The 24,392-nt window shown below is 35.1% G+C and overlaps 2 protein-coding genes across 7 annotated transcripts; one reads left to right on the plus strand and one right to left on the minus strand.

Moving 5' to 3' along the window:
* Positions 1-983: 983 nt before the first annotated feature.
* On the plus strand, positions 984-1,928 carry LOC129264061 (testis-specific serine/threonine-protein kinase 1-like). The gene has a single exon (XM_054901931.2). The coding sequence runs from the start codon at positions 984-986 to the stop codon at positions 1,926-1,928; it is 945 nt and encodes a 314-aa protein (XP_054757906.2).
* A 10,771-nt stretch (positions 1,929-12,699) lies between these two features.
* Positions 12,700-22,290, minus strand: LOC129265143 (uncharacterized). Of its 6 annotated transcripts, none has more exons than XM_064101670.1 (8): positions 22,180-22,290; positions 21,448-21,680; positions 19,942-20,057; positions 18,708-18,806; positions 17,360-17,515; positions 15,279-15,440; positions 14,632-14,916; positions 12,700-14,267 (listed from the first exon to the last, which is right to left on the minus strand). In XM_064101670.1, the coding sequence occupies exons 2-8, from the start codon at positions 21,638-21,640 to the stop codon at positions 14,154-14,156; spliced, it is 1,125 nt and encodes a 374-aa protein (XP_063957740.1). In that variant the 5' UTR covers positions 21,641-21,680; positions 22,180-22,290; the 3' UTR covers positions 12,700-14,153. The 6 variants fall into 6 exon arrangements, with proteins under 6 accessions (XP_063957740.1, XP_063957743.1, XP_063957742.1 ...); XM_064101673.1 differs by having other exon boundaries at positions 22,106-22,259; XM_064101672.1 differs by lacking the exon at positions 22,180-22,290 and adding an exon at positions 21,823-21,902.
* Positions 22,291-24,392: the final 2,102 nt, after the last annotated feature.

Raw genomic sequence — 24,392 nt, forward strand, 5'->3', positions numbered from 1 at the left:
TTGAGCTCTATGTTTTTTTATTTTAAGTTTTCTTTTGTGTTTTATTAACACAAGTTATTCAATACTGAACTTTTATCGTTGTGTTTTCCTGGCACCTCTAAATTGAAATTGGATTGTGATTAATAAAGTTTCTTTTGCATAGCGCATGGGGCAACGCGCACGCGCCTTGTGCATGCAAACGTAAACCACTTGTCGATTGATGAATGACGTCAACAATAGGATTGTCGTAGCAATATCATTGACCAATAAATGAAAATAATTCTCCTGTATCAAGTTGATGCAATTAAAGAAAGACGGATAACTTGTGTAAATAGGCATGTGGTAATCAATTAATAATCAAATTATAATGAACATATTTAATATATTTATCTATTATTTTGTTTAAGTTAATAATTTATGTATATTCAATTGTATTTTGTCTTTACCAAAATAATTCACCTTCGCAGATTGTTGATCTCACTTACTGAAAAAAAATTACAAAAAAGGAAAAGATAACGGTTGATTGACTGCATGGCTACACGAACCCTGTAGATCGATACTTGAGAATAGATTAGGCCTAAATTATAAATTGGAAGATAATAGTTTTATGGAAGGATTATGTTTCTTCGTGTGAATGTGGCCTTTTTTACATTATCGACATGAGACATGAACCCCATGTTTGGTGACCTATATTTCGCAATGAGCAAAGCAATAAAAGTTACGTGCAATTGTAATTGTGACGTCATGTGAGTACATGGCTCATGCACATGACCCGACTGGTGTGACCTAGATCACCGCATTGACATCATGCGCACCAGTACAACACGATGACGTAACAATGTAGACCTTAATTGGTAACATAAAATATATTTCATATTTCAATGTTGGTAACCAATCAAACATTAATGTTCTAACGATCATCAGTTCTAACAAGCATTAAATTTGTAGGAATTCATCATATATTATTTTTTGTAAAAAAGCGGCGTAAAAAGGTGACGAAAATCATGCAGAGTTCAGTAAAAGCCATCGGTTTAAAAATCCGAACGATGGGTAAAAATCAAACATCCCAATCGGCAAGAATCAGAACACCAGAGCAAGCCCATTTGAATAATGCTGTTAACGATGGAACAGTGATGCTAAGTCATGGATACTGTTTGGCACACAAACTCGGTTCTGGTAGTTATTCCAAAGTACGGATGGCCGTGCACAAGACGACCCGAAAACGTGTTGCTGTCAAGATCATTGATAGAAGACGAGCACCTAGAGATTACCAGGATCACTTTCTTCCAAGAGAATTGGCCGTCATTCGTCAGCTTCAGCATCCAAATGTTCTGCGTACATATGAGTGGTTTGAACAGAATCAAAAGGTCTACATGGTTTTAGAATTAGCAGAATCTGGTGATGTATTGGAGTATATACGTACTGTTACCAAGGGTTCCGTCCCAGAGGTGCTTGCAAGAAAGTGGTCCCTCCAAACTGGACGAGCTCTTCTTTACATGCATGAGATGGATGTGGCACACCGCGATGTAAAGTGTGAAAACCTGTTACTCGATCGCTGTAACAACATCAAACTAACTGACTTTGGCTTCGTAAGATCAGTCGGGAAGGGTAGTCTCAGTAAGACCTACTGTGGATCTGCTGCATATGCTGCTCCAGAGATCATCCGTTCTGTGCCTTACTGTCCTTTCAAGAGTGACGTGTGGGCTTTTGGAGTGGTCATCTACATCCTGGTTGTTGGCTGTATGCCGTTTGGTGATGACGTCAAGAACATAAAGAAGATCCTTCATCAGCAATATTCAGGTGCTCATTTCAACGCCAGTAATAGCACTAATGTCAGAGACGAATGTCGGGACCTGATTAGAAGCATGTTGACCATATCTACTAAGACTAGGTTGGCACTAGGAGAGGTGATGGAGAGCGAGTGGCTCAATCAAGTTCAGATTTCTTAAAGGAATCTTTTTAAAAATGTGGATATTAAAAGATCTTGTGATATGGGTCTATATGACCAGTAGAATGCAAGTTTACTACTAATTCTCGTATCTGCATGGACTCTGGATTTTGTCAACCCGAAATAAATTGTAATGGAGTATCGCTGGGTGGATCGGAGATGTATTAGGTGCTCCTGAAAAGGGAATATATATATACAAACTTTACAATGCTTGAACACAGAGAAAGGTGATCAAAATATGATAAACTGTAATCGAAATAAAAAATAAATAAACAATGAATAAAAAAGGCAATACAAACAAGCTATAAACGAAGCTGTACAGACTTGACCTATCTACTTTTGAATGGAGAACTGCTGAAGAATAATTGAATATGGAGCCTAGGAAAGCTATTTGGGGATAAACGACGAACTTAAAATTCATTGATTGTTTTCGAAAAAATATAAGTATTTGAAGACGACATTCATTAGATTTTTTTTATTCGCCTTTTTCAGTTTAACATCAAACAATAAAACACACATAACAGAAAATAAGACTAGCGAATAATTATTTGTGAAACAGTAAATGGAGTATACAAAATCGTTTATTTTGGGTTGTTCTTAGACATGTGATGACTAAATGAATTGAAGCGGTGACGAAGTTGTTATTGATACAAAATCGTTTATTTGAGTTGTTCTTAGACATAATTATGATGACGAAATGAACTGAAGTGGTGACGAAGTTGTTATTGATACAAAATCGTTTAGTTGGGTTATTGGTAGACATGAGATGAAGAAGCTCAATGATGTGGGGTCGCTATTGATACTGAATCGTTTGTAAGATGAAAAAGTTTTTTTTAATGAAGTATGCGTGTCGATTAATATAGATATTGGTACTAACTTGTCTAGAAATCGTTGCTATTTCAATGTGATAAACGATTTTGTATCAATAACAGTTTCGTCACCATGTCAGTGTAGTATGTCATCACTAGGGGCGTAGCTACGGGGGGGGGGGGTCTGGGAGGCACGTGCCCTCAGAGATTTGGTGTGCCCCCAGATGCCCCCCCCCTGAGAAAAAAATTGGCGGAGCAAAAGAAAAAAAGAAGTTGAAAGATAGAAGAAAAAAAAGAAGAGGAAAATTAGAGAAGGGAGACAAATGAATAAAATAAAGTAAGGGGAAAACTTGCAAAAAGATAACAACTTTCATGTCACTACGTAAAATTTTCGCTCGCGCTGCGCGCTCGCAGTGCCTGTTCGATGAGATTCAAATATTGCTCAATTATAGGCTGATATAGAGCTTAAAATATCAAGTTTTGAAATCAATATACAAAACATATTTCAGCTCGGACATCGAGCTTTCATATTTTTTTTATTTACAAATTGAGTTTTTATGTGCTCTGTAAAATGTCCGTTTGATGGTCAAAATATCCACATTTTCAGCTTACGCAGCACGGTCGCATTATTTTATTTTCCAAGCTCCTATTGTCTTTGTGTATTCCATAAAGTTATCAAAATATCCCTTTTCAGATGTGATTGTCAAAACATAGGCCTCTAAGCTAGCTCTGCGCGCTCGTATTTTGATTGGTATGTATACCTCTATAATAATTTTATACCCAGCTACTTAAAGTCCCCTTTTCATTACAGTTTATTAAAAAAAAATCAGCTCGCGATTTAAGCTCGCATTAATTGTTGAAAATGTATTAACCCATGCGTCCTATTCATAATTATAAAATGCTTTTCAGGCTTTAGTATCAACAAATTCCACGCTCTCATTAAGGATATTTGATTAATGAATAAGAAAATAAAATTTTCATAAAATCCTATTAACTAAATTGGCCCTTTTTTAGAATGGAATATCGACAAGTTTCATCTCACGCTTAGGAATAATAGGAAGATAAGGAAGAAGTCATCATTTTTATTTGATGACATAATGTCCTTAGAATGTCCCTGTCCTATGTCAAAATAATGATATAAAATGTCAGTTCGCGCTTCGCGCTCGCATCATTTATTAAGTGTGATCCACATCCACTTCGAAATTTTCCTACACAGTGCTTGAAATAATGCCTAAATTGACTCTTTTTCAGATCGGAATATCGAATGTTTTCAGCTCGCGCTTCGAGCTCGCATTATTGATCTTTATAATTAAAAAAAAAGTATTCAGAATGCCCAGATTCTAGGTCTAAATCTAAAACACGCGCACGCAAGTTTGAGATAGGCAGCTTGTTCTTTATTTAAAACGTGCTTAAAGTATCCAGTTTCAGATCAGAATGTACATAATTTTCTGCTCGCGCTTCACGCTCGCATTATCAGGAAGATACCCAATTACCCATCCGATTCATGATTTACAAATCGTTTTAGGTCTAAAATCTGAATTTTCTTCCGCTCACGCTTCGCGCTCGCATCACTTGTTTAGTTACATCCCTTTCATGATTACAAAAAGTGCTTAGAATGAACAATTTGTTGTGTAAAATATGAAAAACAAATTTCAGCTCGCGCTTTGCGCTCACATTATTTAGTGTTGAAATTTTTTGTCTTCATAGGTAACTGCAAACAGTTCTTATCAGGACAGAACGTTTATTAAAATTTCCCGCTCGCGCTTGTCGTTCGCAGTAATTATCTAGTTACATCGCATTTTGTTCAGGATGTTAAATTTTCAGGAAAAAATGCATGAAAGTTTTTTAAAAACAAAAAATAGAAAATTTAGCTCGCACTTTTTATATAGGTCTTTTGAGATTATTTTATAATTATGTTGTTATATAAGAATAAAGCTAAGAAGTGACTGTGAGGACTACCCCTTCAAACAAACAAAAATCAACTTTGAGCGGCCGATCGGGGAAAATATGGGTGAAAAATATTGGTGCCCACCCCCTATTGGCGGAAGCTGGATCGCTCCTGTGACACATACACACACAGAAAAAATTGTTGTCCCCCCATTAAAAAGCAAGGACACCCAGTGCCCCCCCCCCCCCCGAGAAAAAAATCCTAGCTACGCCACTGGTCATCACATGTAAATAGAAACTATTTCCATACAATTTTATTAAGTACCAATATCTTTATTTATCGACACGCATACTTCGTAAAAATTCTTTTCATATCACAAACGATTCGAATTTATATTTTTTGTGGTTTAATTGGCATGCGATGGTGATCTATCATGCTCAAAAAGTTTTATTCAGTAAATACTATTTTTAAACACTAAGAAGAATACCTTACAACGCCCAAATCGAGTGCAAAAAATTGTCAATAGACGTTAAGACGGAATATTATTTGTTTTTTTTTGTAATCATAATGTGATTCGTATCTAACTTAACAATGAATGCGAACGCGAAGCGCGAGCTGAAAATTATTGATCTCTGACCTGAAAAGCAACATTTATCATAAATAAATTACGACAGAGAATCAGGGATCTCATTAAATAAATCGACCTAATACGAGGGCGAAGCGCAAACCGAAAATTATTGATATTTTAGACCTGATATCGGGACATTTCATGGAGAGGTAATCCCACGATGCGGATCTGTAACTAAGCAATTAATGCAGGCACGATCAATGAGCTGATTATTTTTTTTATATATACAGACATGAAAGGGGACGATTTTAAGGAGTTTTCTTCTGAATTCATGAAGTTCCTAAACGTATCTCAACGACAAAATGCGTGTGAGAAGCGCGAGTTGATTTTGTTGGTATATCCTCTCCAAAAAAGAGACGATTGTTTGTAAAAAAAAAATAATGAAGAAGGTTTGTATCTATACCTTATCAAATCAGGGCGTGATTATAAGACTTTTTTAATTAAACAAGAAGAAAAAAAGATGTATTTCAGAACTGTTTGTAAGAATCAATGAAGAGTACCATATCAAAATGCTTACCGCAGCTAGAGATGAAATATTATATGATATGCGATTGAAAAAGAAATATTTTAAGGAATGTTTGCCGGAATTCTTGGAAAGAATAAGTATATCACTAGCTCATCAAAAATTGGCGCGGATACGGAGTATTCATCGTTGGGCAAAAACATGCAAGATTCATTTTCTACATGGGTTCAAAACTGAATTACCATGCATGGTAATAGCATGTAACGGGGGTATTAATCACCTTCAGTGGTCTTCCTTTTCTGCAACTTTATTCCTTAAGTTTGACTTTTCTGAATACAAAAAAAGTTCACAATTTCTGTTTATTTTTTTTCCTTTTTTTTTGCGCCCCCTAAAGGTGGCGCCCGGGGCACGTGCCCCCTTGCCCCTCCCTGGATACGCCACTGGTTGTCAAGGATAGCCAGGATATAGATTTGGGGTTCAAAGATCACAGAGGTGATTAATAGACCAGTTCAGAGTTACCTCATTGGCAATTTCGAACAAATGAAACATTTCAAAGCAAGACATTTTGTAAGCATGCCTTACATAGCAGGATGTAGAAATTACATAGAATAGGTGACAGAATAACACACAAAATGAACACTCTATAAAGGTATTTCTTGCATTTCTGCCTTGAATGCATTAGTATGTCGTTATAACAATGTACTTGGCCATCTGATAAATAACAGTCGCTAGTGGACATCAAAGTTGGTGCCTATCTCATTGAATATTAAATCACCATATCACTTTTGCACATGTCTTAGGTCACATGATCATGGTCAAAGGTCATTTTGGGTCAATGAACATAGTATTTGATATGAATGTTTTATTTTGTGAATAATTATTCAATAGCTGTTTTCAAAGTCAGCACTGCTGCTATATCAAACTACGTAATGCAGGCAAGACTACCAGAGGCGTTCCACTTGTTTAATCAATAATCTCGTTTTATAAGTTGTTGAGATGCAATAATCAAACAGAGTCTAATAATTCAGATAAAATATTTTTGTTCTGTCACTTACAGTATCATCATCATCTATATTTCTTTACAATTGGTAAATTTGCCATCATGTTCGGAAGCAAGATCAGACCAGATAATATTGCGTTGAAAACGAGACTATATTGCAATCACAGCGTATGTTTGAATTATTATGATCAACCCAGAAATACTAATAGATAAAGATCAAATTTGTATGTAAAACATAAATGTTTATGAATCAAATAACATTGATTCGACATAACCATATATGGCAATTATCAGGATGGCCTGATATTCCAAAGAAATTCCATTATTTGGGATAACTAACTAATATTCTTCCAAGATATTTTGTATTTGGTGGTTAAGATTATGACATATTAAACGTATATCATTAATACTAGAAGAAACAAACCGGTAGTATTATTGGCAATCTTTATTTCTACCTCTTTCTTTTTTCAGGCAAAGAGATTTGTAGTTCTGAACAGTTCTGAACAGAGTTGCAGAAAGGACTTATAACAATATCTTCACTATGCAACATCTCAGAGAACTTGCCCAGGTACAATATTTCTAATCAGTAAAAAAGTATCATCTGGTAATCAATTCTATTGTTCCCTATATCAGTTGTTTAATTTGTTTATGTTTAAGAATTTTGGTTATAGATATCATTCATGGTTTATAGTTTTGAAAGGATATTGTTCAGTTATGTCATGAAGGAAAAATGAGGCTAGTTTGGAGTAATGTGCAGTATGATGTTAAACATATGGCTTTTTCTCCAGGAAATGAGAACACACCAAGAATACAAACATGGTTGACCATTATCTTATCAGAGAAGCCTATATACATATTGAATGTTAAATGCGTATGTACAGTGCGTATCAAAAAAAGTTTACACTTTGAAAAAAAACCTGGGAATTAAAAAAATATACAACATGTGGGTAATTTTTTAACATATAATCTTGGGTTTGGGTCTCATCTATCCAATGAAAGTAAAAGTTTTGACAGAATGTTACACTTGAGTGAGCACTGTCCATTTTTGTAAAGCTCGCAGAAATCTGTTTGCGCAGAAATGCTCGTTTCACGCTGTGTCAAAGGGAAAGGGCGAAATCAAACTTACCCTGCGGAACATTTCTCATACATTTCCCTTGTACTTATAGTCAATTGAAATAAAACGGATACATTCAAGAATTTTGTAACAATTTTTCCACCCAAATTGGCATTTCAACACTTAGTAAGCACAACCTTTACCCTTATTGTGCTAGCTGGATCTGAGGACATAACTGAATTTGAACAAAAGTTTATATCAGACATCTCCAGCATTTTTTCACCAAGTTTTTATCATTTAAAGTGGAAGTACATTTCATTTTTCATTAATACTTGTTTCTCCACACTTTTCCCAAGCTTGACAATGATTAACAAAATGAAAGTCAAGCCTAAGTTATTTCATGTAATTCACAGCTCAGTGTAAAGCAAATATCGTCACGATGGCCTTGGTGTGTGGGAATGTGGGGTGGGGCGCAATGCACTCTTCGAAGTGTTTTGGGCAAGGAAACAATTCAAAATGAAAAAAAATATCTTCAAATCAATTTTTTATGAGCTAAATTCAACGTGTTGTTCATGATAAAGGTCTACTTTTATTCGCATAACTATTTCAAAGTTCTGCGCAAATCATTTTTCACTAGCTTTTCAAAAGTAAGTGGTGCTCACTCAAGCGAAAATATTTTTCGACAGTCATATCGTCGTTTGCTTAAATGGATCTGTACCCATGTTAAAATGTGGAAATATGTTCAGGATATTACAAAAGTATGATTTTACAGGATTATTTCTAAGTGTAAACTTTTTTGTATACGCACTGCATTGTTTCATACAAATGTTGTGGTTGGTTATCATTGTAGGCAGCATCATCATTTTCGACCATCTCTCATAGTCAAGACTTCTATATTTTCATCACAGGAAGCCAGCATCCAAGTTGCTGACTTTGATGGTTTCATAGCATCCCTCAACAATCAGATATATCTTCTCAAGAAAGGACCAAGAGTCTTCCAACTCCAAACAGCCTCTTTCTGAGATCCCCCAAAAATTAACAAAGCGGGTACTTCAGAAAAGATCAGCACGCATTAACATTGTACCTGTGATATCTTCATGAAAATGCGTTCGAAATTACTAGAGCATTGAAAAAGGACCTTTCCTCCTATGTGTTACAACGTCGGAAAGTTAATTTCTTTTCTTTATCTACCTCAGGTGACAAATACTGAAAAATAACAACAATGACAAAAGATTGAACATGTTTGGTCAGAGCTGGGCAATGATTATTAGCTATCGAGATACTAGAGCATTGAAAAAGGACCAATGTTGGTCTGTAGAATGAAAACTCCAAGAGATACTGTTCATTTCCAAAGATATATAACTACAAGTCTTGTGAGTATGAACTCATTTATTGGATGTACTCTATCTTCCTGAGAATGTTCAAACAAGACTGCACCACCCTGCTGCAAGTAGAGCTGGCTTGGCATGATAATAATTTGAGTGACTATTGTAGGGAGAGGGGGTTACTGTTCTACTGCATAAAAGCACTGAGGGGGTATGATTGTCCTTTTCCAAAGGTGAACCTGATGTCTTGTGAGTAGATCTCATTGTCTATATTTGATTGGCTCTTCTCTTTCTAAGAATATATCATCAAGTTTTCCAACTCCAGAAACACACAAAGTACCTGTGAGTCTTAAACATTTCTGTATAACTTTTAACCGATGGAATAATGTACTTTGAGCTTTAAAAGGAATCATAAAATCGGTCTTCTGGAAGATGACTACATAGGCCTGCTTCAAGAAAGTGCATTTTAAGATGTCAAAGTTGTGTAATTTCAAATTGACCAGCTTCATGCTATACTTGTAGTATAGTGAAGAGTATCAATGTTCCTTTAAAACTATAAAAGCACTGACAATATGTCTTTCTCCGACAATTACCATAGTAACAGTCAGAGGCCAATGCTTCTTAGCCAATCAATAGTAAGGATTTCACTATTAATAGTCAGCATCGACAATTTAGTATGTGCTAACAACTTTCACGAAATGCCCCCCTTCCTTAAAAGTTAGTCTGTAAACTGAGAAGAATTAACATATTTAGAGGTCAGAAACAGCTTTAATCATATTTAAAACCTAAGCTTTAGAAGCAAATAGTTCGTTGAATTCTCTGTAGGCCCTATGTCTGATGGTTTTGATAAGGGTTCCAAAAGCCAGTGTATGTCACACACTTCAAAAAGTTGTCAATATACATTTTGTTGTAAATGCTTGTATTATTCAATCTCATCCTCAAAAGGACAGGTTTATCAGGATGTCAGCATTTTTTTTTTAGTCACATCAACTGAAAACTCAAAAGACAGTATTTGTAAATAAGACAAAAGCTATTTATAAAAATATTTGACCATATGTTGACCAGTTTTTAATAAATTCTAAATTTCAATAATGGTTCCATTCCTGTTGTCAGTCATTTCAAAATGTCGTGGTTGAACTGATATGGATTTTAATAAATTCCTATTTTTTTTGGTCAAACTTGATATTCCTCTTGATATATAATGAATAGCCCATAAATAGACTTACATTGTCATCTACAATGCACATACTTATGGGATGCAATAATGCAAGAATTACTTTTTCACTAAGATATCAACAATTTTGACTTTTATGCTCAATCCAGGGATTAGGATGATTTCACTAATTCAATTTTTGGTCTACAGAATCGGGAAAAAACTAAATGATTAAAAATGGATAAATTGGGATGCACTTCAACAGCGTTCTATGAATTTATCCCTCTGGAAAAATAAAAAAAATCAATTTATACTTATTTGCTTATCATAACTTAATTACAATAAAACTTAATACGTACTTGGAAAGCTTATCCTCTTCTATTCTAGGCAACTTCAATGTGATATGAAACACTTCACATGACATTCATGAATAAGGAAACAATTTGAAAGAGGCTACCAAAAGTTGGCCAGCAGTATCTGAATTTAAAAGAAAATCCTTTTTGCCTTTTAGGATGACACCTCAATCAAGAAAAAATATTACGAAGTTATTATTTGAAATATAATTTGCATTCATACATTTCATGAAACAAATGTATTTAACATAGTTGCCACTGACAGAAAACATGATTTATCATATACAATCAGTGTTGAAGCTTATTTTAAGTTTTGGTAATTACCCCCAAAAGGACATGTCACAATGAAAATTCTATCTCGGTTTGCTTTTGTGATAGACAGTCCTGTAATTAATGATTCTTGGATTTTGGTAATTACCTCTAAAGGACATGTCACGATGAAAATTCTATCTCTGTTTGTTTTTGTGATAGACAGTCCTGTAATTAATGATTCTTGGATTTGTGAAATTATGGAATACAAACATTTTTATTTCAAATGAAAATTATCTTTATTGATGTGTCAAATTAAATGGCATAAATTGAACTTTTCAGGAAATATCTTTGAAATTTAGATATCGCCCTTCAAATTACCTTTCTGTGGCCTCTCTTCAGAGCTTTTTTCTTATTCACTCATGCATGAAGTATGAATAATGAAAATTGAATCAAATGAAATTAGAAGGTAAAAGCTGTAGATCCGAGTTATGATAAGAGATATATAATTATCAGTTTCATTTCTGTTTTGTGACAGAACATTCAGACATTCTTTCTTTATTTTTATTTATTCAAAATGATAGATACATGTATATTGTACCATTCATCAAATCATGGGGGGGGGGGTAGAAATAGTGGCTTTGGTCAGTGATGGCACGAGGGGAGTTTAATAGGTGAGGTGATCATTTACTAATTATCTCACACAACCAATAGCTCTTGATGCTCTTTTCTCATCCCTTTTCCCTCTTTTTCTTGTTTTGGTGCCTTTAATAGTTTCATTTTGGGGATTTCTACCCCCTGATTCTACCGTCAAATCCTCAGTTAATGGTACATGCATATCTTGGGTCGGTCTTCAATCCATAATTTTAATCCAAATTAAAGGCTAAGTGTATAAAATATATAAACTTTACTTTTCATCTTCTCCAACAATGTTTTGAACAGTTGAATTAACAGAATGGAAATCGGACATCAAATGAAGAAGCATGTTGAAATTTTGACAGATGGTTGATACCACGCCACGGGAAGAGCTCATCTAGCCCTTCATGCCAGATGGGCTTAAAATTGACATACCAGTCAAAGTATGGCCATGGGTGCTTATAATTGTATTCTTTCTGGAGAATAAAAATACAAACAATGAAATGTTCTTGTACAAGAATATTTATTTGCAACATAAACTAATCTACTGAAAACAAAACATGAACAGAATAATTGGATAATGCTCTTTGTAAACTATTCTACTGAATTTAAATTGTGAACAAAACAAAAACAAATAAGTGATTACTTTGATGAAAGTGCCACTAACTCATGAAAAAAAGAATGATTGGTGAACATTAGCAAGATGACATCGCCAACAAAGAAAAAAAAATACATAAGAGAATTCACATGATTCTCAAAATTTTGTAATATGAGTGAAGTTCACTGAATGATATTTAACATAGTAGAAGCTAAATTTTACAAAAAAATATATTTAGAAATATTTACACTTGCTATATACAACATATTAGTACCCTGATCTATTCCATGATTCTCAGTGCTAAAGAAACTTCAAAAAATCATTGAGGAAAATATGCACAGGTATCAAAACTAGAAAAAATATGAAATAAACTAAATTATGTATAAAGAGTACCCCAGGCTGAAAGCAATATCTAATTTGAGCAAAATTAAATGAGCTAAAGGCTGGAAATTTCATTAAAATCTGATAAAAAATAATATTTACAATTTAGCAATAAAGTTTTATATGCAGGTGATCATGAATGTGATGTCATGTCCACTTTCCTTTTTTTTATTACATAAAATCTTTTTTATTTTGTATTTTCAAAAATATGTGTATAACCTGTCTCCCTTGTAACAAATTAGGTTGCAGCAATGATCATTTTGCACATTAATTCAATCAATTCAATCCTATTTTTACATTCTTGGGGAACAAAATTTGAAGAAAAAAATAAATTCATATCATAAAATACAAAAGAACAAGTGGAGATATGACATCAAATTCATTGCATATTCATGAAGGCATGCATAGAACAATTTCACTGAAGTAACGAAAAGTTTTTTAATGCCATAATGTTGTTATTCTTTGTCTGATTTTGATAAAAATTTTCGTTGTTTTTACTTATCTGTTTAAATCATTACTTTCAGTCTGAAGTATCCCTGTAATTACAATATATTATAAATAGTTGAAATATTTATTTAAAAATGCCCTAATTACCTATTTTTTACATTCTTAAAAACAAATAAATATAAATGTGCTCACTTGTAGTAAATAGGTGCTAAATGTCTGCATAAAATTAAAACTGGAAACATCTTTTTTGTTGAAAAAAATTGAAACAGACATTCATATGTTATCGACTGTGCATTGTTTCATTGATTTTTAAGATAAGTTCAAGAAGCTAAATTAAGACCAGAAAATCTTGGCATCATAATGGCAGTTTCATGTATCATTTTCTTGTTTTATTTTATTTACTTTTCAGTTTTATACAATGCAATACAAAAGGGGGTGAATAATCAGAATTTCCAATTAAATTCTTCACTTATACTTTATACTTGATTGCAGTACTTAACACTTTTGTTCAAATGAAAAATAATTCTGAGAAGTATATTACAATACATTTACTCCATTTTTTTTAAGTTTTCATCGCAATGTCGCTACGACCAGCACAGATGATATATTCAACCTAAATTCGGTTTATCTTGATTCTGTTTTTTCACTTATTTCACTCACATAACCTAAATATACATTGAATTACATAAATACCACAAAGATAGCAAAGAGCACTTAATGAATTCAAATACTAATATAAATGAAATAAATATGAATATAGATAAATATAAATATATATATGTATGAAAAATATATCATCTTTGCTCTGGCAAGATATACATTCATTTTTTTTAAAGATTTTTTTTATAGTTTCAGTCAGGTAGGCCACTTGATGAAAACACCAGTTGAAACAACCCAGGATTATGCTTCCAATACAGAATTCTGTGCTTCTTTTAAGCTAATTGCAGAAAAGTCATTTTGGGGGCATAACTAAATATTAATTAGTGCTCTTTTCTTAGACTGTAATAGTCTATATATAGATCTGTAGAAAGGAGAGTCTGTGTCCCGTCTGTGTACTATATTATATGTAATGTATACCGAAACACTCTTAATTTTGAGGATTCTGAAAAGGTGTAATGCATACCTTTATCTCTAATATTTAAATATCATCGAATTTCCTCTGGAAAAAAGTAAAATTTTGAGAAAGAAAATGAGTGAAAGCAGTGTCCTGGGTAGTTGTGCTGTTTAACTGGTGTTACCTATTTAGGGTAGCGGTTCAAGGTTGTTAGAGATAAGGTTTGCCGGATCAGAGCACCATTGAAATATCTCCTCACTGATGAACTGGAAACTTTCCTTGTTATGTTTCTTATATGGTGCCTGGGGAAAAGGGATAGGAAAACGAGGATTAAACGAATCCTGTGGAAAGTGGATGTGTTCACATCTACTTCAGAACGATATACACTGATTAATGATATTGGCAATTCAGTAATAATCTTTATCAACATCAAGTCATTATTGTAATCATCAAGGTGTTTGAATTTCTCAGTGTAAGCTTGATATACAATATAGTGTAGACCAATTGGTTTTGAGGGTTATTTTCCTTTTTCAAATGTGGTCAATTTCCAAAATATTGAAGAAAAAATACATATGAGTCACAAAAAAATACTAGCTTTCTGTAGTTAATTAGCATTTGGCATAACTTAAACTATATGATTGAGAATGTGAAAATATATAAAATCACCTGAAGCTTTGCAGTCTTTGATTCAAGGACCTTTTCCACTATTTTTCTTGCTACGTTGGTCATGGATAGTTCACCATACCTTGTCACTGTCTGCAGACGTAAACTCCATACTCCACAGTTATTCATTCTGAATGGATTCTTCTGCTCATTGTTAGATAGGTGATGGGATCTTCGAATTGTGAGGGATAAGAAGATAGCAGCGGCGGCCCAAATTGATGGACGGGAGTCCATGGAATGGAGCAATGGTAGGGTAAGATCCACCAGGTAGTTACACATGAAGACCAGCTTTAGATTAACAAGAAAAGACATTTAACTATATATCAACAAATACCAGAACTTTTGAAAGCAGTTAATTTCAATTATGTTCAAGTAATGCGCAAGTAGAAATCCATATTTTATTTCTTTTATGTGGGAAGAAATTATGGAACCAACTGTTTTACAAGCTTGATTGATTTTACTTAATGTTCATTAATTTAGATTTAGTATTATTCCCTTTTTCTTATTAGTACCTGCTCAATACTTTTTTTTATATATATATCATTAAGAAAAAAAAACAAAGAAATGAAAAAAAGAGCAATGAGCAGTCAATGAGTCCAGTGCAGCAAAACGAAAAAAAATTCAATGTTTAAAAGATTCCATGAGATTACCGTCTCATTCTCAATATCAGCAAGGGTGAAAAAAAGAGGCAGAAAATCAACAGCGGTGGGGAAAAAGAGACTGTATTCCAAAGTGCGTAATATCCGTGGTTCCATCTTCAGTAAATCACTCTCTTTGTAGCAACTGGCACACAACATACAAAGAGTAGACACCTAAGGAAAAAAGAGACATGATAAAATTGGATAAGCGTCAAAAGCAATTACCTCTATTATTTTTGTCTATCAACAACTGAAATGTGATGACTTGGTTACAGATAGCCATGGTGTTTTAGAAATTACCCATGGTGGATTTCAGGCCTGGTGGATTTAATAACATCTTTCTAACTCAGGCGCGTAGCCAGGGGGGGGGCGGTGGGGGCGGTCGCCCCCCAAAAAAAACATCCCCAAAAAGAAAAAAAAAAGAACGGGAAAAAGAGAGGAAAAAAGGAAAAGCGAAGGAAGGAAAGGGAGGAAAGGTAGCTTTGTGGGTTTTTCTTTTTATTCTTTTTGTTTTTCTCAAAAGAGAAACTCATCCACTCTTGCTCTAAATTTATATATATGAATTTTGCTGTTCTCCTTTGTTTCCCTAATCCTTTCTTTAACCCTGTTTTTCCACCTCAGCTATGTGTTTGAAATGTTCAAAAGTATACATTAGGGCATGGAATTAGAGTAATAGGCCGAAGTATATGAAGTTATCTTTTTTATCACATTGATCGCGCAACTTCTGGTCGGGTCGACTCCGGGCGGGTAAAACCTTGATATCAATTTCTGCCGTCACCTCCATATAGGCAACTTCTCCCGCTTTTTCAGCTCATTACTAAACAACCATAATTTGGGGGCAAACGGTTCCTAATTTAAAAAGAGGAAGGTATAAATTTAGTGTCGTATTAAATAAAAAACAGTACAATATTTTTTTTAATCAAATTCTATTCAACTTGTCATTTCCCTAAACATTCATCTCCTGTCCTGTTTCGCGCCCTCAGTTTGAAATTTTGAATTACACTTAAGTTTCTTAAATATTCAAAATGAAGCGCTTCAAGAGAGGTCAAAGAAATTATACATCATCCTTTTTTTTATAATATATAATGTCAATAAATCACAGAAGTTTCAACTTTTTGCGCACTATTTTCCTTGTAATGAAGTTCAATAATCTTAGAAAATCAATTGAATTAGAGCCGATGGGGTATTAGAGATATCTGCATTTGATGAAACGTCCGCCCTTTGAAATTTCAGAGTTTCATTGCTCTGCGCGGGGAGGAATATCTTCCTCCCGGCATATATCCTTCTTCTCCTCTGTTTTGCGAGTATATATGAACTGTCGCTAAATTGTTTGTAATCAAATCTGATCTTTCCAAGGGAAGCTTTTTAATTTAACTTATAGAATACCCTTATCTCGGGACCCTTTTCTTTAGAAAAAACTTGGTGAAACGCTTTAGGCGCGGAGTAATTATTATTTTAATTTTCTCCATTTTATCCCTTTTTGTGCGTTCACAATCACTTTTAAAAAACAAGGTTCAAAATCACAATATAGTCAACTGAATTGGAGCTGATATAGGTACTAGAGACAAGAGAGACGGCTCATTTTCATTTTAATTTATGAAACACCGAAAGCTTCGCGCTTCGCAAGCTCCCCCTCCCTGCACCCACCCCCTAGGGAGCGCGCTTTGCGCGCTCTCTAAGTGTTGGCACGGTTGGCACCTTTGGTTGGCACGCTTCGCGTGCATTATTTTACCGCCCCCTCCAAAATGAAATCCTGGCTACGCGGTTGTTCTAACTAGCCTGTATATCAGTATCTTAAATGAAATAATGAAATGTGGCAATAATATTATGAGTGTGTGTGGGTTTTTTTTCAAACCAGAAATCTGCCTTAAGCAATCCATGTATTTTCATAGTCCATTTTTTATGTCCACTTTCTCGATTTTTAAGTTACTTTTTATAAGATTTTTACTAATATCCTACAGAAGTCTTGTTTTCTCTTTGGCCATCATTTCACTTTTTGCCTTTTGCTGTGACTTCATGCAAAGGGATCCATTCACACTCTATATAGCTTCTTAAAAACTTGTATTTATATGGATTGAATGTAATATACTTACACTGGGAACGTACACATCCTCGTACTTTGAGGCTACAAACAGACATGTGATTCCTACGAGCTGAAGCGAATGTACAGAGATAATCCGCTCCATTGCGTATGCATCTATCAAGGCAATTGCCAAGTGTAATGTTGCATTCTCAAGTTCAAGATGAGCCTGAAATGAATGAATGAAAATACAGTCAAACCTGTTTTAATGACCACCTGTATGAAAGGAGCATCCGTGGATAAAGCCCACCAGTTTGTTTTCCCTTTGGAATCTGTATTACTGGAAGCTGATTATGAACCCCTTGGATGGAGGAGGGCCGCACAAAATGATTTCTAGGACAACTCCCCTTGCAAACAACTGGAGAGTTGTCTCCTTTGTATGAGATGTTCTTTGAGGCATTCATCTCCTCTTATTTTCTCCCCCCTCATTTTTTCAAAAAAATATGTAGCAGGTCGCCCACCGCCCACTGTGGCACAGAGCAAAAGCTATTTACACTGACAAAATAAATGAACATTGTTTTGTTATACTTATCTTAAAGTCAGTGCAATGTGAAAAACCGTTTGATTACTTTGGGGGGCATTTTTGTAAATTCTGTTGCATAGTATATACCTTTGATAGTTTGACAGTTTTTGAGATTTATTGCGATTCAATAAATCAAAAACAAAATAAGTATGCCTTCAACTTGATTGAATCAACATCGTGCAAAGAAATGAAAAGTAACTGGTAAACTATCACTGAATTTACTATGGAAGCTTAAAAGTGCCACTCAGATGTTCAGATAATAATCTTGTTATGTCTACATCCCTTAGAATAAATGGCCAGATCTCGTCATGTCTGCATCCCGTGGGAGAGATTATCAGATGGCAAGATCTTGGATCTCGTCATGTCTACATCTTGTGGGAGAGATGATGAGATGACAAGATCTTGGATCTCATCATGTCTACATCCTGTGGAGGAGATGATCAGATGACAAAATCTTGGATTTCGTCATGTCTACATCCCATGGGAGAGATGATGAGATGACAAGATCTTGGATCTCGTCATGTCTACATCCTGTGGAGGAGATGATCAGATGACAAAATCTTGGATTTCGTCATGTCTACATCCCATGGGAGAGATGATGAGATGACAAGATCTTGGATCTCGTCATGTCTACATCTTGTGGGAGAGATGATGAGATGACAAGATCTTGGATCTCATCATGGGATGTAGACATGACGAGATCCAAGATCTTGTCATCTCGTCATATTTTTCAAGGATTGTAGACATGACGAGATGATTATCTGAACATCTGGGTGGCACTGTTAAGCTTCCATAATTAACTACCCGTTTTCCCCCAATATAGGGAGTCTATACTAACTTGTACATCTGTAAGCCAATCTATTAATACTTCACGATGTAACGGCTGTACGGAAGATCGACTCGCTTCTCTGCTCATATCAAGCAATGTTTCTCTCTCCTGAATTCAGATGAAAATGATGGACATAAACATTATATGTACATATTTCGTCACCAATTAATTTGTCATTTTGTGGAACAAAATGGTAATTGTATTAGGACCATGAAAGCAAGACGGATCAATAGCGCTATTTTATACATTCATTAGGTCTCGGGGGGGGGGGGGCGGGCTGCCCCCCCCTGGCAAAAGAGCTGGATTCGCCCTTGTTTATAGTTCATAATTATTCTCTTAAAACGATAAAAATGAGCTGTCGGCAGTCGCTTTCTTTCTTTCAAGTGGAAGGATTACTGCTAGAATTTACCAGAATTTTACAACTTCGAATTTCAATTTTCAAACCTCTCGCTGGCTACGTTCACTTGCAGAGTAATTAAAACTATATTCTATCATTAATAAATCCCTCAAACGGTTTTTTCAGTATGATTATTAAGAAACACACAGCTATTTCAGGCAAAAAGTATAATCTGATGAGATTACGTTTGCACCCAATTGCCTAATTTTAAAATATAAGTTCCCTTTTTACTCCCCCTAAACAAAAGGTCTTTTGTTTAACGTAGGCATACAGCGTAAAAAATGTTACAGTCACCTTTTTCTTGCATCATTTATTAACTGGGTGTGCCATAAATCACATTGCCGCCCTTGATAAAACCAAATAACTTTGAACACCTCTACTACGATCTATTTGACTTTTCTTTAAATATTTAATCTTAAATTTCAAGTTTGAGTTGACAGGTATTTTATGAAGATTCTAAAGAGACCTACGTTATAGCCCGAATCAGGTAATTCTTTCGAATTTAGATAAGAGAGAGTATATACTTTATACATTTATTGATTCAACAATCATCTTTGATTTTTTTTTAGATTTAAAAATCAATGTACATATGCCTAATAAGACTGTTGGTGGGTAGCAAACTCCAATCCACAATTATATTATTAATTACATGTATATAAAGATCGACTTCTACATCTATCAGATCTAAACTAGTAAACTGACACGTTCCCCAAAATTAATTTTGCTCTTACAAAAATGTTTACCCACCGGTTTATTTCGCCAGTTGTCAAGTTTGCTTCCACCTGCTAACAGCCAATGACAAAAACGTCGGGAGAAAAAATATGACCGCCCGTCCATTATTCTTACCTTTAGATATGCAACAATATCCTCATGGTAGTCGTAATCTTGCACAGACGGGTCAAAGAACTTGTCGACATTTTTCTGTCGCATCAGGAAGGCCATATCATCATCGCTGATTTGCACTTAAATAGATAAAGAATATGAAATCTATATTCATATTTTTGTCATCATCAGTAGCGGACCGTGACCCGGAGGAGACAAAGCATTGGAGGGGCACTGTATTGTTTGTGAACAATGCTGTGCCCCCCCCCCCCCCAATGCTTTGTCTCCTCCGGGTCACGGTCCGCCACTGATCATCATCATCATCATGACCACCACCACCACCACCATCATCTTAATAAATCATGATTCTCTTATATTCAGTAGAAAATTCACTTGCTATTCGACAAGGGCGGATGTTCAGTGCCGCTCGGTTCAGTTAGATTGTTTTGTCATCGTAAAAAACAACATTCAAGAATAACAAGACATTTTGGAGAAAAACGGAAACCACAAAATAAATCATTAAAGAAATCATGAGAATAAATAATTTCGAGTGACTAGACATGAATGTAAAGTTTGTAATAAAATAAATATATATTTATTCAGAGCACCAATAAATAACAGCTGATAATAGGGAAGGTGAAAGGCAATTTAGACTCCCTTCCTTTGCATATTCACTACGATGTCAAGAATGAACTAATGAGGGCAGTGGCGTACCTAGGATTTTCCACAGGGGGGGGGGGCAAATTCGTCCGCCAAAAAAATTGACAAGCAAAAAAAAAAGGTCTTCAACCACAAATAAAGGATCTCGTCCGCCAAAAAATTTGACAAGCAAAAAATAAGGTCTTCAACCACAAATTTCGTAACAGAAAAAAATTTGACGAGCAAAAAAAAAAAAGGTCTTCTATCACAAATAAAGTATTTCGTAACAACAAAAAAAATTTGACAAGCAAAAAAAAAAAGTCTTCAAGACTCGTCAGGGGGCAGGGATATGTCCCTTCCATGGTTTGTGACTCGTCAGGGGGGGCAGTCTGCCCCCTCTGCCCCCCCCCGTATGTACGCTAGTGAATGAGGGGCAGGGAGAGGGGTTGCAGTGGCCGAACCAGGATTTTCTTAATCATTGTCAGTGGCGATCGGAAATTGTTTAAATTGATTTGAATATTTTTTTACTAAGATTTTATTTTGTGTGTCTCTCCTGTGATTTTTGTTTTGTATTGCTTTTTCCTTTTAACCATCTTATTTGCCTTTTTTCTTCTTTTTTTCTTCTCTCTCTCTTTCTTTGTCTTTTACTTCTTATTTTGCATTTTGTCTTTTTCTTTCTACTTTTTGTTCTTTTTATCGAACTCTTGAGGGGGCAGCCCCCCTCAGGAGCACTAGTGATCCTAATCACAATCCTTATTTTAAATATAATTTATCACCATCACCGCCATAGAGGGAAGAAACATTGCCATCCTCACTGTCATCAACATTGTCAGTACTTTTATATTTTTTGTTGTTGCTATCCTGAACAATATTATTGTGAAATACATTTACCTGTCGGCACTCCATTTGATTTGACCCTTTTTCGCTCTCTCCAAACTTGTCCTTTGGCATGTTTGGCTACAGTCACCCTCTTCCTTGTAACTTGTCTTGCTCTATTCTCCTTGTCCATCGTCTTGTCCACGTCATGTTTGTAGACCCTGCCACTAACACGCGGTCTTAATACTCTTGTAGGGCGATCCATCATCAAACCTCTTCCTTGATATCTTTAGGAGATTGGCGGTTAACTGTGGTATATAGGAAATTAAACAAAATCAGAGCATATCATTATTTATATTTGTTACACAATTATGTTTTCTAAAAAATCACATCCTCACTGACAAATGAAGAGCGCCAATATCACCCGATCTGTATGAAACGATCACAGACACAATGAAGTTCTAATGCGATGAAATGTTTTCCGCACGCGGCGTGCCGTGTCGTCAGCCGCATGTTAAATAACGCACTGTGATTGGCTGGCGAGATGGGACCACGTGATATACAACAAAGAGCGCCGTTTTAATCTCAATAGAAAAATTGCGAAGTACTCGATGTTCATTTGACCGAGACCGCCACAGTGGAGCGGTAATTTTTTTTAAGGACAATACACAAACTGCCGTACGGATGTAAGAATTGAATACGATAAAATCCCAAGGTAGATCACTATACTCACACAGTACAGAGTATAAAAGAAAAAAATCTTTGAAGCTAAATGCTTTTGCAACAACTGCATAACAAGCAACGTACCCAGTTAGGATTACAAATCTCAGTTCACTAAACGAACAATGACATAGACCTATATCTCGTCGATGGCCCAGAGCAGGAATAAGAAGGAGCTAGCTGTAACGCATACGCATTATCATCGTGTTCTAAAGCGTAACAATGGGGAACAATGGGATTTTTAACATTCCTCTTGGATTGGTTGGTTGGATTTAGAGATGATGGCGCTATATATTCTATCGATATGGATGATTTACCCCAGGCTATGCGAGAGGGGTTTTCTCCATCTCCATGTACAGTATCGTTGTCTTTTTGGACCTGCTATATACTTAGTTGCACTTTTTTTTTTTGGGGGGGGTCGTTATTATTTGGCAACCAGTCAATGTGAAAGTTTCGCCATTATAAATATTTTTCAAATTGCTATGTTATCTTGAAAAAATATATATCTTTTAATGAAATAATAAAATAGTTATTTCTTTTATTTTTACTTTCTCTTTTCTTCTCTTCATTTTTCTTCTTCTTTTTGAATACCGGTACTTGGATTTGAAGTCATGAAGGTGTGTCTCAATATAAAATCTAGGGCTTTTAATTAGTACGTAGACAGGCTAGAAAACTTAGGAGGGAGATGATAGAGAAAGGAAGAAGGAAATCGCAGCTCCAATCCTACGCCCTCATCGAAGTATGGGATACGTCTGTACAACTGGGCGTTGTGGTGTGCGCCTGTAATCCAAGCTACGTGGGGAAGTTACAAATTGATGCAGAGGTTCGAGGTTCGAACCCTGGTCACGTCTATCGGATGGTGACGTTAAAGGTCGGTCCCAGACGTAAATAATCATATCTGATTGATACACGTCTGACAAAAACTCAAATACATAACACACACACCCACACACACACACCCCGGTTGATGTGAATATCAACGTTGGTGAAGTCTCGATCTTTCCCGGAAACAAGACGCCTTTGAATATTTCCTACTTTTGGAGACAAGCCGTTGTAGGATGGAGTGTGAGTTTGGGAGAAAAAAAAGGATACATTCATCTATGCATGCATAATTATTTATACATATATACTTATATATTTCATCATAATTATATAATTTATTTTTAATCAAATTTAAGGAACTATAAAGTAAGGCAAATTAATCCGAAGGTTATATTAGGAAAATTAGTTATGAATTATGGTGTTTTCTTGAGCCTCTTTCGGGTCTTGCTCAATACTTATTGACACTATAATATATATACATGGATATATTGTTCACAATTTTTTAAAACATAATATAATTTTGCTTATACAGTGCGTATCAATAAAAACTTTACACTTTGAAAAAGTCCTGGGATTGAAAATATATATAACATGGGGATTATTTTTTTTTCACATATATTCTTTGGTTTGAGTCTCATCTAACAAATGAAAGTGAACGTTTGACAGAATGTTACACTCAAGTGAGCACTGTCCATTTTTTTGTAAAGCTCGCAGAAATTAGTTTGCGCAGAAATGCTAATTTTCACGCTGTGACAAGTAAAGAGGGCGAAAACAAACTGACCGTACGGTACATTTCTTATACATTTCTTTTAGATGTTTAGCCTATTGAAACAAAAGATAACACATTTTAAGCATTCTGTAACAGCTTTGCCACCCAAATGAATATTCAACCCTATAGGTAAGCACAACTTGTACCTGTTTTTGTGCCATCTGGATCTGAGGACATAACTGAATGTAAACAAAAGTTTATTTCAGACATCTCCAGCCTTTTTTCACTAAGTCAGGTTTTTTATCATTTAAAGTGGGTTTACATTTCATATTTCATTAATACTTGTTTCTATACGCACATTCTACGAAGCTTGACAATAATTTACAGAAGATAAAGCAAGCCTAAGCCATGTCATGTTAATCACAGCTCCGTGTAAAACAGTTATCATCACAATTACCTCGGTGTGTCGGAAAGGGGCGTGGTGCAATGGCCCTCCTTGAAGTATTCTGGGCAAGGACCCCGGGCAAGGACACAAGTTAAAAAAGGTAAAAGATATCTTCAAGTCAATCTTCCTAGCTAAAGTCCATGTGTTCTTTATGGTTACCATCCACTTTTAGGGGGTGTTGCAAGAAAATATTTGCAATCAATCGCAAATATTCTGTTGCAATTTTACAATTGATTGATCACTTTTACCTTTATCAAATCAGATATACACTCCTTGTTTCATGGAGCAGATTACCAATCAATCGCAAATTTGCAATTAATTGCA

This window comes from Lytechinus pictus, chromosome 7 (assembly GCF_037042905.1).
Source record: "Lytechinus pictus isolate F3 Inbred chromosome 7, Lp3.0, whole genome shotgun sequence".
Classification (NCBI taxonomy): domain Eukaryota; kingdom Metazoa; phylum Echinodermata; class Echinoidea; order Temnopleuroida; family Toxopneustidae; genus Lytechinus; species Lytechinus pictus.